This window comes from Arvicanthis niloticus, chromosome 18 (genome assembly GCF_011762505.2).
Source record: "Arvicanthis niloticus isolate mArvNil1 chromosome 18, mArvNil1.pat.X, whole genome shotgun sequence".
Taxonomy (NCBI): Eukaryota; Metazoa; Chordata; class Mammalia; order Rodentia; family Muridae; genus Arvicanthis; species Arvicanthis niloticus.
This window is the reverse complement of record NC_047675.1, coordinates 36,870,644-36,891,835: the sequence shown is the minus strand read 5'-3', so window position 1 is coordinate 36,891,835 and position 21,192 is coordinate 36,870,644. Positions and strand designations below refer to the sequence as shown.

Below are 21,192 nucleotides of genomic sequence, written 5' to 3'. Positions count from 1 at the left end.
GAGTTCAGGGCCAGCCTGGTCTACAGTGAATTGCATGACAACTGAGCTACACAGAGAAACCCTGTCTCTAAAAAACAAAAAGACCATTTTTGGTTTTTTTAGTCTGGCTATCAAAAGAGAGATGACCATAATTTCAAGTCCTCAAGGGAGGAGGGCCTCTTGTGGGTGGTGCTATCCCTGGGCTGGTAGTCTTGGGTTCTATAAGAGAGCAAGCTGAGCAAGCCAGGGGGAGCAAGCCAGAAAGTAACATCCCTCCATGGGCTCTGCATCAGCTCCTGCTTTCTGACCTGCTTGAGTTCCAGTCCTGACTTCCTTTGGTGATCAACAGCCATGTGGAAAGCGTAAGCTAAATAACCCCCACACACACACACAACTTGCTTCTTGGTCATGATGTTTGTGCAGGAATAGAAATCCTGACTAAGACACCCTTGTACCTCCAGAGTCTTCTTTAGAGTTGAGATATTTTCACTGCAGACTTCCACATTATTCAGAGTCACCTGGAAGATGATGGAAAAGGAATGTTACTTCCTGCTCACTGGGCTTGCTGCCCACTCAAATACCATCCAAATGCCTGATAGTTATGTTTCATGAACTCAGAGAACTGCAAGCATAAGTGTGCAGCCTGAGGAAAGCCTGCACCACTGTTATTGGGTAGAATGCTCAGATCTTGGCTCAGAATGGTGAGCCAGGCTTATGCTTTCTCCTGTTCCCAATACCAAAGCAGAAAAGCTACACTGACTGCAGAAACACCACACCCCAGGCTCCATATTACTTATGGGACATTTCAGGCAACAGGTATGTGGTAAGTACTGGACCCTAAGGTGGCAGGGCTTGGTAAAGATTGCAAACACATACTGAACACTTGTGATAAGAGAAACAACACAGAAGCAAAACAGGCAACTTATACCCATTATAGCAGGCACTATACTTTAGTGATAGTATGTGTGCTTAGCAAGAGCAAAACACTGGACTCAATTCCTAGCACCCAGCCCTGGCCCAGCCTCCTGCCCCTGATACTCATGATATAGTCAGGCAGCAATAAACACTATAATAAAAAATAAAACAGGGATGTAAACAAATTCACAGTGTAAAGCTCACAACACTAAGAATTAGATAGAATCCATGAGTCCCTAGTGTGGAGAAAGGGCTCCTTCTTTCATGACTCACATGTCTCTGTGAATGGTTATAAAGCAGTATGGGGACTGGAGAGAGACCTCAGCAATTAAGAGATCGGACTGCATGATCAAGGGGAACAGAAGCTGCATGTCAGCACCTACAGCTCCAAGTGCTCCCAAGTCCTCTTCTGCACTCTCAGAGGCACACACACCCTGTTTTCCCATGTGCATTTAATCTCACAACACACACACACACACACACACACACACACACACACACGCAGTAAAGGGACGTGACTCAGTTGGTAGAGTGCTTACAGAGATACATCTAACCCTAGGTTTGATTCTCAGCACTGAATAAACCAGGTATGGTAGGGCTCACATAATTCAAGTATTCAGGAGGCAAAGGCATGAAAATCAGAAATTCAAAGTCTTCTTTGGTTGTATAGTGAGCTAAGGCTTATGTGGACTTTATGAAATCATCTTTAAAAAATGGAGACAAAAGTGATAAGGGACAACTATGACCTTCTGGAAAGCACCTTTGGTTTGAGATACTCGGGAAGGCTCCATGGCGTAGATGATGGTTGAACTGAATTTACAAAGCTAGAATGCTCACGTTCCACTCATGGTAACTGACAGGAACACCTCACCACTTTATCAGACTCTCCTCAGCTCACTGTCCTACGCCTTTCTTCCCAGCTGAGGTTCGAAGGATCAGATGCAGGCCGTGTGAGTAAGTCCTCTGCTGCTAAGGTACACCCCAGGCTTCGCTTCCCCTCCTTGAGGCAGTCTCATAGTCCTGGCTGGCCTCAAACTCCCTTTATAGCCAAGGATTACTCACTGCCTCTATCTCTCAAGTACTAGAATTAGAGGATTAACGTATTTGGGAGAATCTCACTGCCCCTCACTGGTTAGTGGGTGGCATAGCCCAGGAAGACAGGGCAGGAAGGAGCCACAACTGAGGAATTTAGGGGTTTTAGGGTAAAAGGGGAGATCCAGATCCACATGGGTTTGGACTGGGAAGTCTGCTGTCTTTGGGGGTACTTTTCTTGTTGACATCATGCAGTCAATACTGAAGAACCACGCTGCTGACTGCGCCGCTTAGACCACGCCTAATGGGGCTGGGTAAGGGAACTAAAGCCATAACCCAGGCCTGTTAACACTGAATGTTTCCAGAAAAGCAACTATACTGTATGACAGCTGAAGGATAAAGGTCACAACATGATTCTCAGGGCACCAAGAATAATTGTCATGAGAGGAAAATGGATTTGAGTTCAAACAGCATTGATTTTTAGAGTTTCCCTTGGACTGACAATCTCTGTAAATGTGGATTCTCTGGGTTCAGCCCCTGGATATAGAAAATGGGATTTCGGTAGAGTTGGGGAATTCATTTTGACAAATGAATCAGTGTCATACTAACAGGCTTCGTGGGGCTGGAGACATGGCTCAGTCAGTAAGGTTAGGTTCACAACCAAAATGTCAAAATAGAATTTGTAGTGGGAATAATGATATTTTAAGGGTTTGGAGCCAGAAAAACTAGAAATCTGTCACTAGTCACTTAGCACCGCCTTTCTCATGTGGGTCTCCCAACAATGAAGTTGTCAGCCTAGTGACGGTGGCGCACACCTTTAATCTCAGCACTTGGGAGACAGAGGCAGGCGGATCTCTAAGAATTTGGATCTCTAAGGCCAGCCTAGTCTACAAAGAGAGTTCTAGGACAGCCAGGGCTACATAAAGAGATCCTGTCCTGAAACAAACAAACAAACCCTCTAACAAAACAATGAAACTGTCTAAATGGAAGGGCCCAGAGAACAATGAGTGAGAGCAAAGGCACTCAGTGGCCAGCCATGGGGATGTGAGAAGTCATGTGGTTGAAAAGAACTAGAAAGGCAGATGGGTGAGGTTAAGAGGCGGAAACAAAAAGACCAACTAGGCTTGTGGCCTGTGCCAGTAATCCAGCTGCTCAAAGGCTGAGGAAGGCAGGTGTAATTTCAAGACCTGCCTGGGCTATGGAGACACTAGGCAAGCCTGAGTAAGTTGGTCAGACGCAGGCTCAGATCAAGCATTGGGAGACATATCTTGGGGGCAGTGTGTTTGCCTGGCATGTGTGAAGCCTTATGCTCAATTTCTAGCACTGAAAAAAAACAAAAAATGAGCTGGATAGATGGTTCAGTGGTTAAGAGCCTGCTCTTCCAGAGGCCCTGAATTCAATTCCCAGCAACCATAATGGTGGCTCACAACCATCTGTAATGGGATCCAATGCCCTCTAACTGGTGTGACAGTGTACTCATACACAAAATAAATCTAAAAAAAAAAAAAAAAAAAAAAAAAAAAAAAAAAAAAAAGACAAAAAAACAAGCAAACAAAACCCAAGTAAAACAAGCAGATGCCTAGTCAAAGACAGAGCGCTAATGTAATAGGTCCCAAGAGGCCAATGAGTCCAGCTCATTGCCAGCCCAGCATGGCAGTGAAAGACAGAGTAACCTCATCAGTGTGACACTGCTTGTTGGGCCTTTGTGGCAAAGTTCTCAAAAGGCAATATGTTTCTAAGTAAATATTTTTAGAGCTTCTCTTTTAAACTAGAGTTATTATTTGTTTGTGTGTGTATGATGTGAGCAGGTGGATGTGCCTGGCCCATGTGTGGTGGTCAGTGGACAACTTTGTGGAGATAGAGATGGTTCTCTCTTTCCATCTTTATATGGATCACAAGGATGCTTTCTGTTGGCTTGTTTGAGGCAGGGTCTCGATATGTATGTAGCGCTGGCTGTCCTAGAATTCTCTATGTAGACCAGGCTGGCCTTGAGCTTACAGAGCTGATATTAAAGGTGGGTACCAGTATTTCCAGCCTTCCCTCCCACTCCCCCCCTTTTAAAAAGACACAGTCTTATATATAGTAAGCTGACTTTGAACTTCCTAAATAACCAGGGTTGTTTTTCAACCCATTCTCCTGCCTCCCAAATGCTGGGATTATAGGTGTATACTACCACATTTAGGTTGGTCCTCTTTTTGGACAACACCTGTGATATCATACAGCAGTTGGATAGATGGAACTCATACCAAGGGAAGTATTTTCTGTTTTTTGAGACAAAGTAACCTTGGCTGGCTTGGAACTATGTAGATCAGGCTGGCCTTAAATTCACAGAGATCTGTTTGCCTCTCTCTCCTGAGTGCTGGGATTAAAAGTTTGAACCACTACACTTGTGTCAAGGAAAAAATTTTTCAATGTCAAGAAGAGGACAGGGAGCTAACAAACCATATTGGATGTGTCTGGTGACTGGTTAGTGTGACTTCCTTGTAACAGTTAAGGTTTCGGTAAAGCTGCAGCTAATGTCTCTGAGATCAAGAACCTGAATCCGAGAGAAGCTGGACCCTAAGAACTGCATGGGCACATTTTTGTATTCAATCCATCTGTGGATTGTTGACTGAAAGTTCAGCTTTGGTGTTTCCTTCACTGTAGGCCTCAGGCACGAAGCTCAAGTCTAGTGGATGTGGAGGACAGAAAACAAACGACCACGACAGTGCTGTTGCCGTCAATTCCAGTGAGCATGTGCCAGGGAGACCAGATCATCAGCTTCAGCTCCTTTTCTCGGTTCCTCAGTATGTTACACACTCTCTGCTGCCCTGTACAAATGCTTCCATCTTCTCAGTTACCACACAATGGGAAGGCCACTGGTTTATTTTCTCTCTTATTTGTCTTTGTGAGGCTAAATGGCCCCTACCCTCCTTGAAATAGTCTCCATTGTAGCCCAGGATAACCCTGAATTCATGAGCCACCTTTCTCAGCTTCCCAAATGCTGAGATTACAGGCATGTTCCAAAGAGGAAGTTACTAGAAAAGCAGTCTTGGGAGGTAAAAGGATCTAGATTGTCAGCCTTCCCTCAGAAAAGCAGTATAGAAGCCTGTCACGGATGTTAGAGTTGGTTTTGGTGGACGCATACGCTGTGGAGCTCCTTAACAGCTTATAAGAACACTGAGAAGTGAGGAACCTAGGCTTTTAGAAAAAAGAAGGAAAAGTACATATTCTGCCTCTGGTTACTCAAAGCAGACTTCTGGTAAGAAGTGGTTTCAGAACCTACAGAAACTTTCCTTAAAGGTGTTTTTCTTTTCAATTAAGTTCTAGAGAAAAAGTCTTCACCCTGAGGCTTTTATGATATGACTAAGGAGTTGCAGTATAACCTTTCAAGGAGTCTGGGCCTGTGGCTCAGTTAATAGAGTGTACTCTGTCCTCCACTGTAATCCTAACACTCCAAAGGCAGAAGCAGGAAGACTGAAGTTAAAGGTCATCCTTCACCATGTACCAAGATCAAGACCAGCCTTGGCCACAAAGCCTATTTCAAACTTACACTAAGTAACCTTAAGAAAATCTGCCCCAGCTGCCGGCCTGAGGGCCACCTACCAGGAAGGACAGCTTGGCTTCATCAGTGCTCTCAATGCCTTTGGTGTCAAACTTGCCCTGCTGGAGGCTGCTGTGCATGATGTTCACGGCACTCGTCACCCCACGCTGGATGTCCTGTAAGGTGGTGGCTGGGAAGCCCATTCTTAGCTTATTACACAGAACATCCCTGTGGGGCAGAATGGCATATGCAGAGTGTTCAACCTGGCTTACAGGACAGCAAGAACAGAGCACCCACTACCCTGACTCAACAGTACCAGCTGCTCTTTTAGGGTGGAGACTACTGTAGGAGACCTCAGGGGCCAGGATAGGACAGCGACTGGTACTTGCTCAAAGATACTAGGATTATAAAGGAGACTGGTCACTTTTTTAATAAAATATGAGAAAAAAGAAAAAGACCAGCCATCATGTATTGACAGCAGAGCTGGGGAAAGGGTAGGATGGACCCCAGTCTTCAGCAACTGCCTTGTCCATGACGGTCCTGCCAGTGTCACTGTGGTTCTAGCTAATGTTTACTTCATCTTCAGGCTTTCAGTTATTGCCATGGAGCTTCAAGGAGGACACAGTGTAGCTTAGTGAAAGGCAGCACCACATAGGGGCTGAAACACATTGTCAGTACCAGCTTCTCTGTCCTACTTCTTAAGAGGTTGTGACCCATGACAAAGAGTCACAACTGATCTAAGCCCCAGTTCTACATCTACAGAACAGAAGGCATGGTTTTTCTACCATTTTTTAAATATGTATTTACTTTGTGAGGGGACCACATGCTATAGCACATTGGTGGAGGTGAGGGAACAACTTGCAGGAACTGGTTCACCTCCACGCCTTGTGATTAGACTCAGATCAATAGATTTAGCAGCAAATATCTTTACCTACAGAGTCATACTATCTGCCCTACATCAAAGTTTTTATACAATAAAAAAGGGGGTGGGAATAGGCATGGCGGCACATGCCTTTAGTCCCAGCACTCAGGAGGCAGAGGCAGGCACATCTCCAAGTTTGAGGCAAGACCAGTTTATAGAGCCAAGTTCCAGAACAGCCAGGGCTACACAGAGAAACCCTGTCTCAAAAAACCAAAAACGATGAGGGGGAAAGGGGAGTGTGTGCAAGTGCTTGGCTTGTAGAAATGGAAATTATGAATGTCATTAAAACTACTGATTGATTTTATCTAAATCACATACTTTTCTCTGGGTCTAAGGGTAATGACAGCGTCAACATACTTTAGTGAATCAGGTTAAGTATTAGAAATTAGGAACTTAAGGTATTTGGCTGATAGACAGTTTCTCCAAGCTAAGGATGTCGTATTTGGAATAGATCGATTGATCTATCTATCTATCTATCTATCTATCCATCCATCCATCTTTTTTTTTTTTTTTTTTTTTTTGTGACAGGGTTTTTTTCTGAGTCTTTGGCTTTCCTTAAACTCACTCTGTAAAGCAGGCTGGCCTTGAACTCAGAGGTCTACCAGCCTCTGCCTCCTGAGTGTTGGGATTAAAGGCATGTGCCATCAGGCCCAGATAGCTTAATCTCGTTTAGAACTGAATTTGACCCATAAAGAAAAAAGGAAAGAAACAAATAAGACAAGGAATCAAATACAACTAGAACCTTTATGCCCATACAGCAGAAAGGACGTCAACAGTACCTGAAGTCAGCTTCCAGCTCTCTGGTGGCAAGGTTAATCATGGCACAGAGACAGTCAATGTTAGAGCTGGACAGAGCCCGCCCAATGCACTTTTTAACAATGTAGAAGACATCATCCACCATGCTGGATGTCAACTGGCCTTTCTCATAGGTATCCAGAGCCACAGCCTATCAAAAGGCAAAATCCTCAGTGAGTATTGAAGTTCTGATGTTCTCGATAGTTCTGGTTATATTAGCCCCATCTCCAAACCATCTCTTATAATTTATCCATGTTGGTCACAGCTTGACCAAAAAAAAAAAAAAAAAATCACTTCCCTAACGATCACTACATTAGAAAACAGTATTTGGGGCCTTTGCTTTGGTGCTGTCCATTACCTGGGATGTCAGACATAGGAGAGGTCCTACCCCGTACATCTGCAGGGAGGTGGGGAACAAGCAGGCTCCATGGGAGCTAAGCTGTTCTTTTGTAATCATTGGGAAAGACCCAGCTCGGAATGTGAGGAACATGACAACTTCAGAGATGCTTTCTTACTACATTCAAAAGTACTCTCCAAGCAAGACCAAGAAATATGACAGGACCCAGCAATTTCCTTCAGCCTGGCTTCTTGGACAGGAAGCCCCATTTGCAAGAGATGTATCCTAATGTCCTACCTTATTGACAGTCTCTCTCATGAAGTACTCCTCCATGGTAATATAGAAGCCAATTAGCTCCTGCATGGTACAGCTCAATAGGCAGTTATTGAGGAGTTTGTCCAGGCACTTCTGGTGCTCTAGGGGACAGCCAAGAAAGGAATATTCACTTTTCCCCCCGAGGGAAAGAGCAATGTTTTCATTTTTAAGTTCCCTTCTAGTCTTTGTACCAAACAGGTGCATATTCTCCGTGACTAAAATCAGTACAGATAGTATTTTTCTACATCTTTTTTCTGTAGCTTAATTTTTTTTGTTTACTTATTTATGTGTGTACACTGTTGCTCTCTTCAGACACTCCAGAAGAGGGTGAAGATGGTTGTGAGCCATGTGCTTTCTGGGAATTGAACTCAGAACCTCTGAAAGAACAGTCTCAGTGTTCTTAACTGCTGAACAACCTCTCCAGCCCTAGTTTAATTATTTTTAAAGACCTATTTGATTATTTATGTATATGTATGTGTCTGTTTGTGTGTATGCAAATGAATGATTGCAGAGGCCAGAAGAGAGCATTCCCTGGAGCTGGAGTTACAAGTGGTTGTGAGCTGCCCAACAAGCCTTAGGAACCTAACTCTGGACCTCTGAAAGATCTGCAAGCACTCTTACCCACTGAACTACCTCTCTAGACCCTTAATCATTGTTACTTTTTCTCTTGGAATGCTAGGAGGAACCCAGGGCCTTGCACATAATAGATGATTCTCCTGTCTTAGCCTCCCAAGTCCTGGAATTACAGACCACTATTCCCAGCACCACTGGACATTTTGTTAAATAATTTATATTATTTTAATTTAAATGAAATTTTAATTTCATTTGTTTATGTTTTGAGACAGTGTCTTACTACATCTAGAACCATTTTGTCTTGAACTCACAGAGCTCTATCTGCCTCTGCCTCCAGAGCACTAGGATTAGAGGTGTGGACCACCATCTACAGCCCCAACTCCAGTTTTAGACACCTGGTTTTTTTCCTTTCCTTTTTTTTTTTTTCCTTCTGTTTTGGTTTGAGACAGGGTTTCTCTGTATATCCCTGGCTATCCATAGAATTTGCTCTGCAGACCAGGTGGACCTTGAACTCAGGGATCTGTCTATATCTGCCCCCTGAGTGCTGGCATCAGAGGCATGTGCCACCACCCCAGCTAACACATGTGTTATTTCTAAATTTTTCTTTCACAACTGAAAAAATCATAATAATCGAAGAAAATAGTGAATATTTTCGAAAAAGAAAAAAAGATTTACTATTGTGTATGTGTACGGGTGTTTTGCCTGCATGTAAAAGTACTGTATGAATGTCTGGTACTCGTGGAGGCCAGAAGAGGGAATCACTTCTGTCGTACTGGAGTTACAGATGGTTGTGAGCAGTCACATAGGTACTGGGAACGAAACCCAAGTCCAGAGTTCTTAACCGTTGACCCATTTCTCCCATAGTGAACAAGTCTGTACAAATAATTTAATTCCTTTTTATTAGTTTCTCCAAGATGACAACACAGAAGACTAAAAATGCATGTTTCCAGGGTCAAGACCAAAATACAGTAGATATAAGTATTTCATCCTCTATATCAGCACTGCCTAGCTGCTCAATAGGAGTGTCTGTGATGGCACAAATTCTAATATATTTTATTTATTATTATTGTGTGTGTTACTAATGTGTGGGAGTGTGGGCCATACATGCCATATGTTCTTACGGAGGTCAGAGGACAATGGTTAGGGAGACAGCTCTTTCTTTCTATCATAGGTTCTAGGGATTGAACTCAGGTCCTAAGGCTTGCAGGGCAAGCATTTTCATGGTCTGAGCCATCTCAACAGTCAAAGACATGTTCTATAACTATGCTGTCCAATGTGGTAGTCAAAAGCCATGGCATGGCTGGGGAAATGACTCAGTAGGTAAAGTGTTTGCTATACAATCACAGGACCAGAATTCAGATTCTCTGCCATCATGTCAAAGTCAGAGGAAAGTGTCAGGGAAGATGGCATATGCATTCAATTCCAACACTCATAGGCACAGGTAGGGAGATCTCTGTAAATGCCAGAATGACCTGGTCTACAAAATTCCAGGCCAGCCAGGATTACATAGTGAGACCCTAATTCAAACCAAAACCAAGTCAGGGGAGTGTGGCAGCCTGCTTGTAATCCTATCTGGGAAAGGGAAACAGGGGATCCTGAGAGCAAACCAATGAGGGCTAGCCAGTGTAAGGCTCACTTTAGGCCTTCACACACATGTGAACATACACACATATGGGGGGAGGGACTCATGGCTTATTATTTTTCCCCATCAATGAAGCCTTGCTATATAACCTAGGATGGATTGGTAGCCCAGGGTACACTCAAGCTTGTGGTGGTACTTCTGTCTCAGACAAGTGTTGAGGGCTGGACTAATCCAAGTCTTTCTCTTAAGGCCCTGATGCATAGAGAAGGAACTTAGCTCCTTATCTAAAAACAGGAATATGCTTGCAGAGCCAGTAATAGCCTGGAATCAGGGCCTTGGGAGATACTCCTTGAGGCTCTGATTCAATCAACTAGAAATATGCTTTAGCAGAGCTGGTAATGGCTTGGGGCCTGGGCCTTAGGGAGCTATGAATGGCTTTGGGTCCTGAGAACCCCACTCTTCTCTCAAGGGCCCCATCTACTTGGTCTGTAATGTTCTGGAAAAAAACCTGTGTTCCCTTAGTGAATCATCCTTTGATTGGTTTCCTGTTGACCTGGTCCCATTTCTCCCTGAAAGTAGCACATAAGATGCTGTACTTAATATGCTTGCCTGGCCTAAGACATACTTTATGCAAGATCTCCTAGCCCACCTGTTCTATCTTTTTTATCTCTGATCCCCTGGATCTTCCTTCTTAGGACCCTGTCACTAAACAATGACTTTCTGGTCCAGGTCTGCCAAATACTGGCATTATCAGAGTGTACCACCATGCCTAACTTCATGGCAACTCTTGAGACTTCAAATATGGCTAAGGACCAAGGAACTGAATTTTAAAATTTAACTTTAATTAAACTTATTTACTTGTTTATTTATTTTTTAAAACAGGATTTTCCCTGTGTAGTCCTGGCTGGTCGTGAACTCAGAGACCCACCTCTGCTTCCAGTGTTGGAATTAAAGGCATGCACTACCTGCCCAATTTTATTTTAATTAAATCTTAATTTCAGGAGGCTGGAGAGATGATTGGCAGTTAAGAGCACTTAAGTGCTCTTCCAGAAGTCCTGTGTTCAATTCCCAGCAACCACATGGTGGCTCACAACCATCTGTAATGGGATCTGATTCCTTCTCCTGTACATGAAGACATATCACTCATGTACATAATAAAATACATGAATATATAAATCTTAAAAAAAAACACTAGGTAAATTTTAATTTCAATAGTCACCATATGTGGCCAGTGGCTACTATACCATACAACATAGGTCTGAATAGTAGAATTACAGGCACATGTGGCCATGCCTGATTATTTATTTATTTTGAAACAGGGTTTTTCTATGTAGCCCCGGCTGTCCTAGAACTTACTATGTACACATGGCTGGCTTTGTACTCACAGAGATCTGCCTGCTTCTGCCTCCGGAGTACACCAACACTACCCAGCCTTTATTATTATTATTGTTATTATTATTATTACCACTTCAGATCTTCATTTTGTGCGGCAAGCACTCTTAGCCAGTGAGCAATCTCTGACACTGCTAAGTACCTAACTCCAAATAAATATGTAATTCCCTTTAAACAGCTTAAGTACATCTCCTGCTGTGTTTTAGTGACATAAGCCACAAAGAATGTCAGATACTACATGAGTCTCCAGGTTACATAACTCAGCATGTGGACTAGAGGTGTGTAATTCTATTTTGGAGTCAGATGCGCTACCTTTGCGCAACGAGGTCACCCAGTGTAATTCTATTTTGTTTGTATTATATACTTAAGTTTACTGAGGTGTAACTTCTAGTCTACAGAATTTACCATTATATGTGCACAATGCAATGATCTTTAGCAACTTACTATATTTGTGCAACAATGACTACTATCCCGATTCAGAATTTTGTCATTTAAAAGTTCACTAGTATAAACAGGTCTTTTGTATTACTTAAATCTTTACATAGACACATTTCCCAAGTCTAGCTATAAACCAGAGCTGGCACAGAGAAAGGTTAAGAAATGAAAGGCCATCAGTTTTCCTTGTTTTTATATAAAGTGTCCAGAAGTTTCAAAATCCCAGTCCAATTCTAAAATGTGGCACACTGAACAACCCCAGGAAGAGCCAACCCATCAAGAGAGGTTTTCTCAGTAAGAACTCTGTGACTTGACTACAAGTCAGGACCAACTGCTTATGCCATTCCTCCCATCAAATATGAGAAGTATGTTTTACCTTGCTTTACTTCTTCTGAAGCCATGGAGTCCCCCACCTCAAAATCTGCGCTGATCCTCTTCCTGAGGAAGCGTAAGTACAGTTCACTTCGAGCGTTCATCAGGGTGACCTCAGTCAATACGGGGTCCAGCTCCCTGAGACAGAGCACAGGGAATAAGAACACTCTGTCCCTGTAAAGGCAAGGCTACGGGGTAAACAGACTCCCTGCTCCTCACCCAGGGACATACCGGTAGCTCTGTCAGATGATGGCTGTGCTGCGTGTTTGTTACAGAGACAGCTATCGATCACATTTTCTTCTTCCTTCCTTCCTTCCCTCCCTTCTTTCTCTCTCCCCCTCCCCACTCTCCTCTCTCTTTCTTTTTCAGTAGGGTCTCTCCATGTAGCCCTGGCTGTCCTAGAACTCACTGTGTGGACCATCTACCTGCTTCTGCCTCCCAAGTGCTGGGATTAAATGTGTGCCACTACACCTGGCTTCACCCACACTTTCCACTTGCCAGAGGCTGAATCATTTACCTCCAATGTGAAAATTACCTCTGCTTCTATGAAAGAAAATATATTTCTCTAATCTCAAATTGAGCCATGAGATTTAGGACACACCATTAAACTATGCTCCATTCATCTACCTCAGCGAGCAGCCTAAACAATCCTGAGAAAACAGATTGGAGGACTTAATTTGCTGATTTCACAACTTACTACAGGGCAGCTCCCTGGCTAAGGCTGCTTGCTGCCCAAAATGAAGGCCTGAATTGGAATTCCCAGCACCTATGGTTTTTTTTTTGTTTGTTTTTTTGTTTGTTTTTTTTTAAAAAAAAGGCTCGGCGATGGTGGCACACATCTTTAATCCTCAGCACCCTGGAGGCAGAGGCAGGTGGATTTCTGTGACTTCAAGACCAGCCTTGTCTATAGAGTGAGTTCCAGGACTGTCAGGGTTCCATAGAGAAACCCTTTTCAAAAAGACAAAAACCAACCAACCAACCAACCAACCAACCAACCAACCCCTCAGGCATGGCCACATGTACTTTGTAATTCCAGCATCATGAGAGTGGTGGTAGTGGTGGAGGTAGAGAGGGCTGGGTCCTGGGAGCTCACTGGCCAACCAGCCTACCTGAAACACCGAGCTTCAAGATTGTGGTCTTAAGTGAATGAGGTGGAGAGTAAAAGAGGAGAGTGACAGAACAGGATACTCAAAGTCCGCTTCTGGCCTGGGAACTCGCACAAATCCACATACACACAGCATGCACTTGCATACACACCAAAGCTATACTCACACAGACTATGTATGATTTTTTACTAGTGTACTTTACTAGTGTAAAGATACAGGTATAAATGGAATAGAACAGAGAGACCAGGCAATCAGCTGATTTTTTTTTTCCAAGACAAGGTTTACTATGTAGCCATGGCTATTCTGGAATTAGCTCTGTAGACCAGGATGACCTGGAACTCAGGAATCTCCTGCCTCTGCCTCCTGAGTGCTAGGATTAAAGGCGTGCACCATCACCGCCCAGCTCTTACCATACCCAGACAGGATTTCTCTGTGTAAGGAGCCTGGCTGTTCTAGACTTGATTTGTATGTAGATCAGGCTGGCCTGGCCTTGAACTCACAGTGATCTGCCCAACTCTGCTTCCCAGTGCTGACATTTAAGGTGTGTGGCCAGCTCTTTAAAAGACAGAGTCTGCTTTATGTAGCCTTGGCTGGTCTAGACTTCCCCCCATACACCAGGCTGGTCTCAAACTCATATAGGTCCTCCTGCACAAATTATTTTTTTTTCCACAAATGACTTTTAATGGGACTACTAAGACAACTGAATAGGGGAATGAATGATCCATTCAATGAACTGTGCTAGAAGCACTGATACCCACATGAATAAGAATAAAGTTGAACCTCATCTCACATTATATATACAAACTCCCTTTACTTACTGAAGGGAACTGGCCAAAATGTGTAATGTGTATCTGGTCATAAAGTTTACACACACACACACACACTGAAAAGTTATTGATAAACAATCTGAGAATAACTCTATAACACCCGCTTCATAGTCAGGTTACTTCAGGATCTCTCCAGTATCTAGGACATACTTTCCTTATGCTATCTGGGACACTCTTATACTCCAACTCACTCTCCAAGTCTCAGGCCTATGGCCATTTATCCTCAGGAAAAATCCTGAACCTTGCCCATATCTGATTATATCTCATTACATGTTCTCTTGTACCCTATAAGTCATATACACCTCAGTGGTTCACAGCATGTATTCAGAATGAAATTGCTTGAACTCTTTCTGGCTCTGCCATTTTCTAGTTTTATTATGTTGATCAAATCATTTAGCATTTTTAGGCTTACCTTGTTCTTCTGAAAATAGTGATAGTGATTTACAACTGATTTTGCTCTCCCAGGGTATGATAGTGGCTAGATAGGAATACTGATATTCATTTCACAGAATACAGGACAGTTCCTGGGGGGAAAATGTTATCTAGCCAAAATGCCAGTAGTGTAGAAGTTAACATATCTTGAAGTGGTTTAATATTTGTTAAGTGCTTACAACAATGCTTAGCATTCAATAAACATTATAAATGTATCAACTATTATATCTATGCTGGTGAGTTTTTCTGACAACTTAACACAAGCTAGGGTCTTCTGGGAAGAAGAAACCTCAAATGAGAAAATACTTTCATAAGATTGGCCTATAGGCAAGTCTATGAGGCATTTTCTTTTCTTTTTTTTTTTTTTTTCTTTTCTTTTCTTTTTTTTATGTGAGTACACTGTAGCTGTCTTCAGACACACACCAGAAGAGGGCATCAGATTCCATTACAGATGGTCGTAAGCCACCATGTGGATACTGGGAATTGAACTCAGGACCTCTGGAAGAACAGCCAGTGCTCTTAACCACTGAGCCATACTTCCAGCTCAGACGTTTTCATGATTAATGTCTAGTGTGGGAGAACCAAGCATCCTGGGTAAGTGGTGCTATCCCCAGGATGTGGTCCTGGGATGTATAACAAAGAAGAATTGGCAAGGCATGAAGAACACATCAATAAGCAGCATTCCAGTCTCTGCCTCTGCTCTGGCCTGCTGGAGTTTTCTGTTGGCTTCCTGCAATGATGGACTGTGATTGACATATAAGCCAAATAACCTCCCATCCCAAGATGATTTTGCCCATTGGTGTTTAATCACAGTAACAGAATAGGACAATTGCTATCAATTTAATTAAGTGCTACAAGAAAGGAATTATATATGGTTTTAGTCACCTTGCTATCATAGGAACTGGTACCTGGTGCATAATATGTTCATAGTAAATTTTTTTCTTTGTTAAATTAAAAATGTTTAAAAAGTTTCTTTCATTTTATTTTACATGTATGGATGCTTTGTCTATATATATGTCTACCCAACAAGATTATATACTACCAGTAGAGGCCAGAAGGCATTGGAGCCCCCTAGAACTGGAGTCACAAATGGTTGTATAAGCTGACATATGGAAGAACAGTTACTGCTCTTCGCTGGTGAGTCATCTTTCCAGACCACTTCTTTTTTTTTTTTTTCTTTTGGTTTTTTCTTTCTTTTCTTTTCTTTCCTTTTTTTTTTTTTTTTTTTTGGTTTTTCAAGACAGGGTTTCTTTGTACAGCCCTGGCTATCCTGGAACTCACTCTGTAGACCAGGCTGGCCTCGAACTCAGAAATCTGCCTGCCTCTGCCTCCCAAGTGCTGGAATTAAAGGCATGCGCCACCACCGCCCGGCTTCCAGACCACTATTTTAAGAAAACAAAATTAGCTATCTGTATGTCTATGTGTGGGTATGTGTACATATACAAGTACTCACAAATTTCAAAGGTTGGACCTCTTGAAGCTGGAATTAAAGGTGATTGTGAGCCACCCAATCTGGATGCTGAGAACCAAACTTGGATCCACTGGAAGAGCAGCAGATGCTCTTAACCACTGGGCCATCTCCTAGCCCCTAATGGTTTTTTTTTTTAAATAGGGTCTCATGTAGTACACCCTAGCCTTGGATTCACTAGGTAGATGATTATGACCTTGAACATCTGATCCTGCCTTTACCTTCTTGGGTTTTTTTTTTTTTTTTTTTTTTTTGTTTTTTCCAGACAGGGTTTCTCTGTGTAGTCCTGGCTGTCCTGGAACTCACTCTGTAGACCAGGCTGGCCTCGAACTCAGAAATCCATCCGCCTCTGCCTCCCAAGTGCTGGGATTAAAAGTGTGCGCCACCACCGCCCGGCCATCATGTCTGTTTTTATGGGATACTGCATATGTATTAGGGTATAGGGTACTTGTGTGTATTAGGTAAGAATGCTTACCACTGAGATATCCTCAGCCAGTGATCTATTATTACTTCTTATTGACTAGAGATATTTTTATACAATGTCTTCTATTAGGAGAAATTGATAGAGTTGGAAATTGGCGACTCATGCCTGTAATCTCAGTACTTGGAAGATTGAGATAGATGGATTGTTATGAGTCTGAGACTAGCCTGGGCTACAGAGTGGTCAACAACTTACCTGTATTATATTTTAAAAACAAAATTACTCCACGCATGGTGGCACAGGCCTTTAAGCCCAGCACTTGAAAGGCAGAGGCAGGAGGATCTCTGTAAGTTCCTCGTTAGCTAGATATATAGCGAGAGTTCCAGGACAGCACATAAAAAGACCTTGTCCCAAAACCCAATCCAAAACCAAATCAACCAACTTAAAAAAAAAACCCAAACCAACCCCCCTACATTTTAACAAAGTAGTCTCTAAACTAGATGCAACTAGTAACTGAAATACTTACAGGCTGAAGGATTCTTATTACCTTGGTTCAATTTTTTCTGCTGCAGAATTTCTCATCAGGTTACTCTGGACAAGCCGGAACTGAAAACATCACAGAAATCAGAAATCTCTGCTTCCCACTGGCCATTAGGCCTACAATAAGCTGCAGGTTGCTAACTAGGCTTAGTTTTCTTTCAAGCAAGAGTTGGTTTTGGCTTAGGTACTGTTGCTTTCATTTGTTATGCATTTATTCGTTTTTATTTTATGTATGGATGTTTTGCCTGCATGTATGTATGTGTACCATGGATGCACTGCCTGTGGAGGCCAAAGAGGGCTTCCAGTCCTCTGGAATGAGTCACAGATGGTTGTCAGCTGCCACGGGAGTGCTTGGAATCAAACCTAGTTTTTCTAGAAGAGAAGCAAATTCTCTTAACTGCTTAGTCACCTCTCCAGCCACTGTTACTACATTTAAAAGTAATGGTAGGGCTGGTGAGACACCTTAGTGGTTAGAAGCACGTGCTGCTCTTGCAGAGGACTGGAATTTGAACCCATGCGGTAGCAACCAACCATTTGTTCCTCTAGTTCCAAGGGACCCAGTGACTTTTGCTGGCCTCCATGCACTAGGCATGCACATGCTGCACACACACAGTCAAACCATACTTACAGGGAAGACAAAAAACAGTAAGTCTTCAAAAAAAGTAATGCTAATGACATTCTCATGGACTGCAGCCTGTCTCACAGTCTGGGGCTCTGCTTATACATATGAGCCAATAGAAAGTGACTATGTAACTCAGGCTGGCCTGGATCTCCTTATGCAGTCCAGACTGACTTCAAAATAATAGTGATCCTGTTTCTTCATCCTCCCCATGGCTGAAGTTATAGTTATAGTTATGTACCGCCCAGCTGGCTGTTCCTATTTCTGTGTGCTACTTTTATGAACTTATGGAGATGGAAAAATAGTTCTGAAAAGAGAGCCATAAGAACTAAAGTAAAATTAAAAACAAATTATTAATACTTGATACTCAATAGCACCATAGGAGAGGAAAAGTCTTTTTTGTTTTTTTGGTGTTTGTGGGGTTGAGGGTCATTGGGTTTGAGTTGTGTGTGGTCGTTTATTTCTTTCCGTTTTCTTAGATAGGGTGTCACTGTGTAGCCTGGAATTCTGCAATTCTGCATTTGCCTGCTCCTGCTTCCTGAGTGCTGTGATTAAAGGTGTGTTTGGGGGTGGGGCGGGGATGTACATCACATCGAGAGGAAAATTCTTTTGGCATCACCAGAGGGCTCTGTTGAATGTCAATGATATAGAATTTGGTCTTCTGTTTCTGTTATGTTAAGGTACTAAGTAATAGGTAAAGCGAGGGCCACTGTACCTTCAGCATCTGTCCTTCTCTAGGCAGTCTGTCCATCCATCCACCTATTCATCCATCCATCTTAGTTCTTCTAATGTATTCTACTGAGTGTCCTGACTACGGCTGCTTTCCCCCTGCTCACCTGCTGGTGGTAGTCCCTTTGCTTGATGAACTTGTTTACCACCTTCTCCACCTGTGTGTCACATTCTACTTGAAGATATTTGATCAGGGTAAAGAGTCGCCCTGGTCCATAGTAAGTCTCCACTATGGGTTGGTGGGTTTCTACAATTCGGGCGATCCCTGGAAGGAAGTGAGAGTTGGTCTTCACATGTTTTTCCCATAAAATAAATTCCTTTCCACCATTAAAGATTAACCTAGGTCTAACTAAATCCCCTCCAGGGATTTGGTTCACTATCTGAAACAGTTCTAGCTGATGCTAGATGTTGTCATGAAGATTTGTTACCTATACACAGTGATGGTAAAGTAAGAGGCACTTGAAAAATCACAGTGAAGCTGTTTTCTCTAGCGGGATCACTGAAATAGATCACCTTCCTTGTAACATATTTTAGATTAAATTTATTTATTTATTTATTTATTTATTTATTTATTTGAGGATCTTGGGGCTATGGAGGGTCAAAATACTGGAGAGACTCCAATCTTGCTAACCAGATACTAACCTGGAAACTGATTATTCAATGAATCAACACACAGAAACTACAGGATTGGATCAAATACACTTGACTAGAGGGAAAGGCTAGGATGCAGATGTCAGAAGAAAATGTCTCTGGTCTCCCTAGAGTAGAGAAAGAGGCTCACCTTCAAACAGGAGAGTGAGAGTATCTGCAAAGATGACGGCAGCTCTTCGATCACTCATGTCTGACCCTAGCACCAAGAGCAGATTCTCCTCAGCCTTACTGGCCACCTGAAAGCAGAGAAAATGTACAGATATTTTTTTAGAACAATAGCTTCCCTTCTACCATGTTTCCCTTGGTGGATGGAGGTTGGAGGCAGCACTGAGGAACCTCTCTGTGAGTGCTCAAGTAGGAAAGGAACCTGAGAATGTGGCATCTTTTTTTTTTTCTGAGACAGGGTCTCACTATGTAACTCTCACTGGTGGTGTGGAACTGGCTTGCTATATAGATTAGGTTTGCCTCCAACATACAGAAATCCACTTGTCACCTGTCTCTGCCTATTCAGTCCTGAGATTAAAGCTATGTGCTACCACGACAAATAATCTTTTAATCTCTTTGAAAATAGAGACTATAATTAGCTAAAAGGAGAAAGCACTTCCAATTTCATTATGATCTTAAAGTATAACTTGATACATTTATAGTGCTTTGTTGAGGGGGCTGGAGAGATAGCTCAGTGGGTAAGAGTACTGACTGTTCTTCTAGAGGACTTCCATTCTCTTCCCAGCACCCACAAAGTAGCTCACAACCATCTGTTAACTATAGTTCCAAGCTTTCTTCTGCATGCCTCCACAGGCACCAGGCATGCAGGTGGTGCATAGCTATACATACAGGCAAAAACCCTATATACATAAAAATACAAATTAAAAGTTTAATAAATTTTTAAAATTAAAAAATATACCACAGAACATTTTTATTTACTTAAATGTATGAGTGCTCTGTCTGCATGCACATCTGCATGCCAGAGGAGGGCATTAGATACCTTTAAAGATGGTTGTGAGCCACCACGTGGTTGCTAGAAATTGAACTCAGGACCCGTGGAAGAGCAGCCAGCCCTCTTAACTGCTGAGTTATCTCACCAGCTCCATTTTACTTTTTTATTTTATTTTACTTTTTGAGCTCCAGTCCCTCTATAGCTCAAATTGGCTCAGAACTCATCGTATAACTGAAGCTAGCCTTAAACTACTGATGTTCCTGCCTCAGGCTCCGAAGTGTTAGCATCACAAGCATATGCTATACCATGATGCCTAGTAACTGCACTTAACTGTTTCATTATATTGTGTGTGTGTGTGTGTGAATGTCTCAGTGCATGTATGAAAGACAGAGGACAACTTGTTGGAATTGTTTTTTTTCCTAGCACATGGGTCCCAGGGATTGAACTCATATTGTTAAGTTTGACAGCAAATGACTCTATTCACTGAGACATCTTTAATTTTTGTTGTTTGTTTGTTTTGAAATGGGGAGGTCTTTCTATGTAGCACCAGATGTCCTGGAACTTTCCATATAGACCAGGCTGGCCTAGAACTCCGTGGGCAAAGAACCATGCCATCATCCTATTAAGTAATTACTGCCTGTGGTGCCTATTGTCAACCTGACTACATCTGGAATGAACTATAATCCACAAATGGAGGACACACCTGTGAGAGATTTTCTGTTTGGTTTGGAGTGGGTGCATCCACTTCTAGTCCAGACCTTTGAGGTAGAAAGACACTTGCCTTTGATAAAAAAAAAAACAAAAACAAAAACAAACAAACAAACAAAAACCCCAAACACCTCACTAGCATTGAAGCCTACTTCACAGCTAGTCATTGCTGGATTAGCTGGACTACAGATGGTAAGGCATTCCAGCAAGTCCCCCTACGACTCTAAAGAACCCTAACTGATACACTGCCCGTACCTGTTTGCACAGGTATTCTGAGAACTTGCTCAGTCCATCCTCATGTAAACCCAGCAGTGGGAAGATCTTGAAGAATCGCTCCACCTGGGGCAAATCACCTTCTTTGGTTGCAACAGCAAACTTCTCTGCTACTATGGCTTTAAGACGTTGTTCAGCTTCCTGTAGTAATTTCAGGTTGGCATCAATCATGCTTCCTGTTCAATGGAAATAAAACAAAAATCACCATAAAGAATGGTGCTATGTCAGATCCATGACACTTTGTATACCACTATTAACTTGGCAAATATGTTTAAATACTTACTGTGTATAAGATATAAGATATAGGGA

General features: G+C 42.5%; 1 protein-coding gene across 1 annotated transcript in view; it reads right to left on the bottom strand.

Moving 5' to 3' along the window:
* Cog4 (component of oligomeric golgi complex 4) overlaps positions 1-21,192 on the bottom strand; it is a 32,746-nt gene that overhangs the window by 4,644 nt on the left and 6,910 nt on the right. The window contains exons 5-13 of the mRNA XM_034522255.2: positions 20,866-21,059; positions 19,096-19,201; positions 18,422-18,579; positions 16,974-17,032; positions 12,177-12,310; positions 7,801-7,919; positions 7,151-7,317; positions 5,512-5,677; positions 435-497 (exon numbers count right to left, since the gene is read on the bottom strand). Of these exons, the coding sequence (XP_034378146.1) occupies positions 435-497; positions 5,512-5,677; positions 7,151-7,317; positions 7,801-7,919; positions 12,177-12,310; positions 16,974-17,032; positions 18,422-18,579; positions 19,096-19,201; positions 20,866-21,059 (1,166 nt within the window). The remainder of the gene's footprint in view (positions 1-434; positions 498-5,511; positions 5,678-7,150; positions 7,318-7,800; positions 7,920-12,176; positions 12,311-16,973; positions 17,033-18,421; positions 18,580-19,095; positions 19,202-20,865; positions 21,060-21,192) is intronic.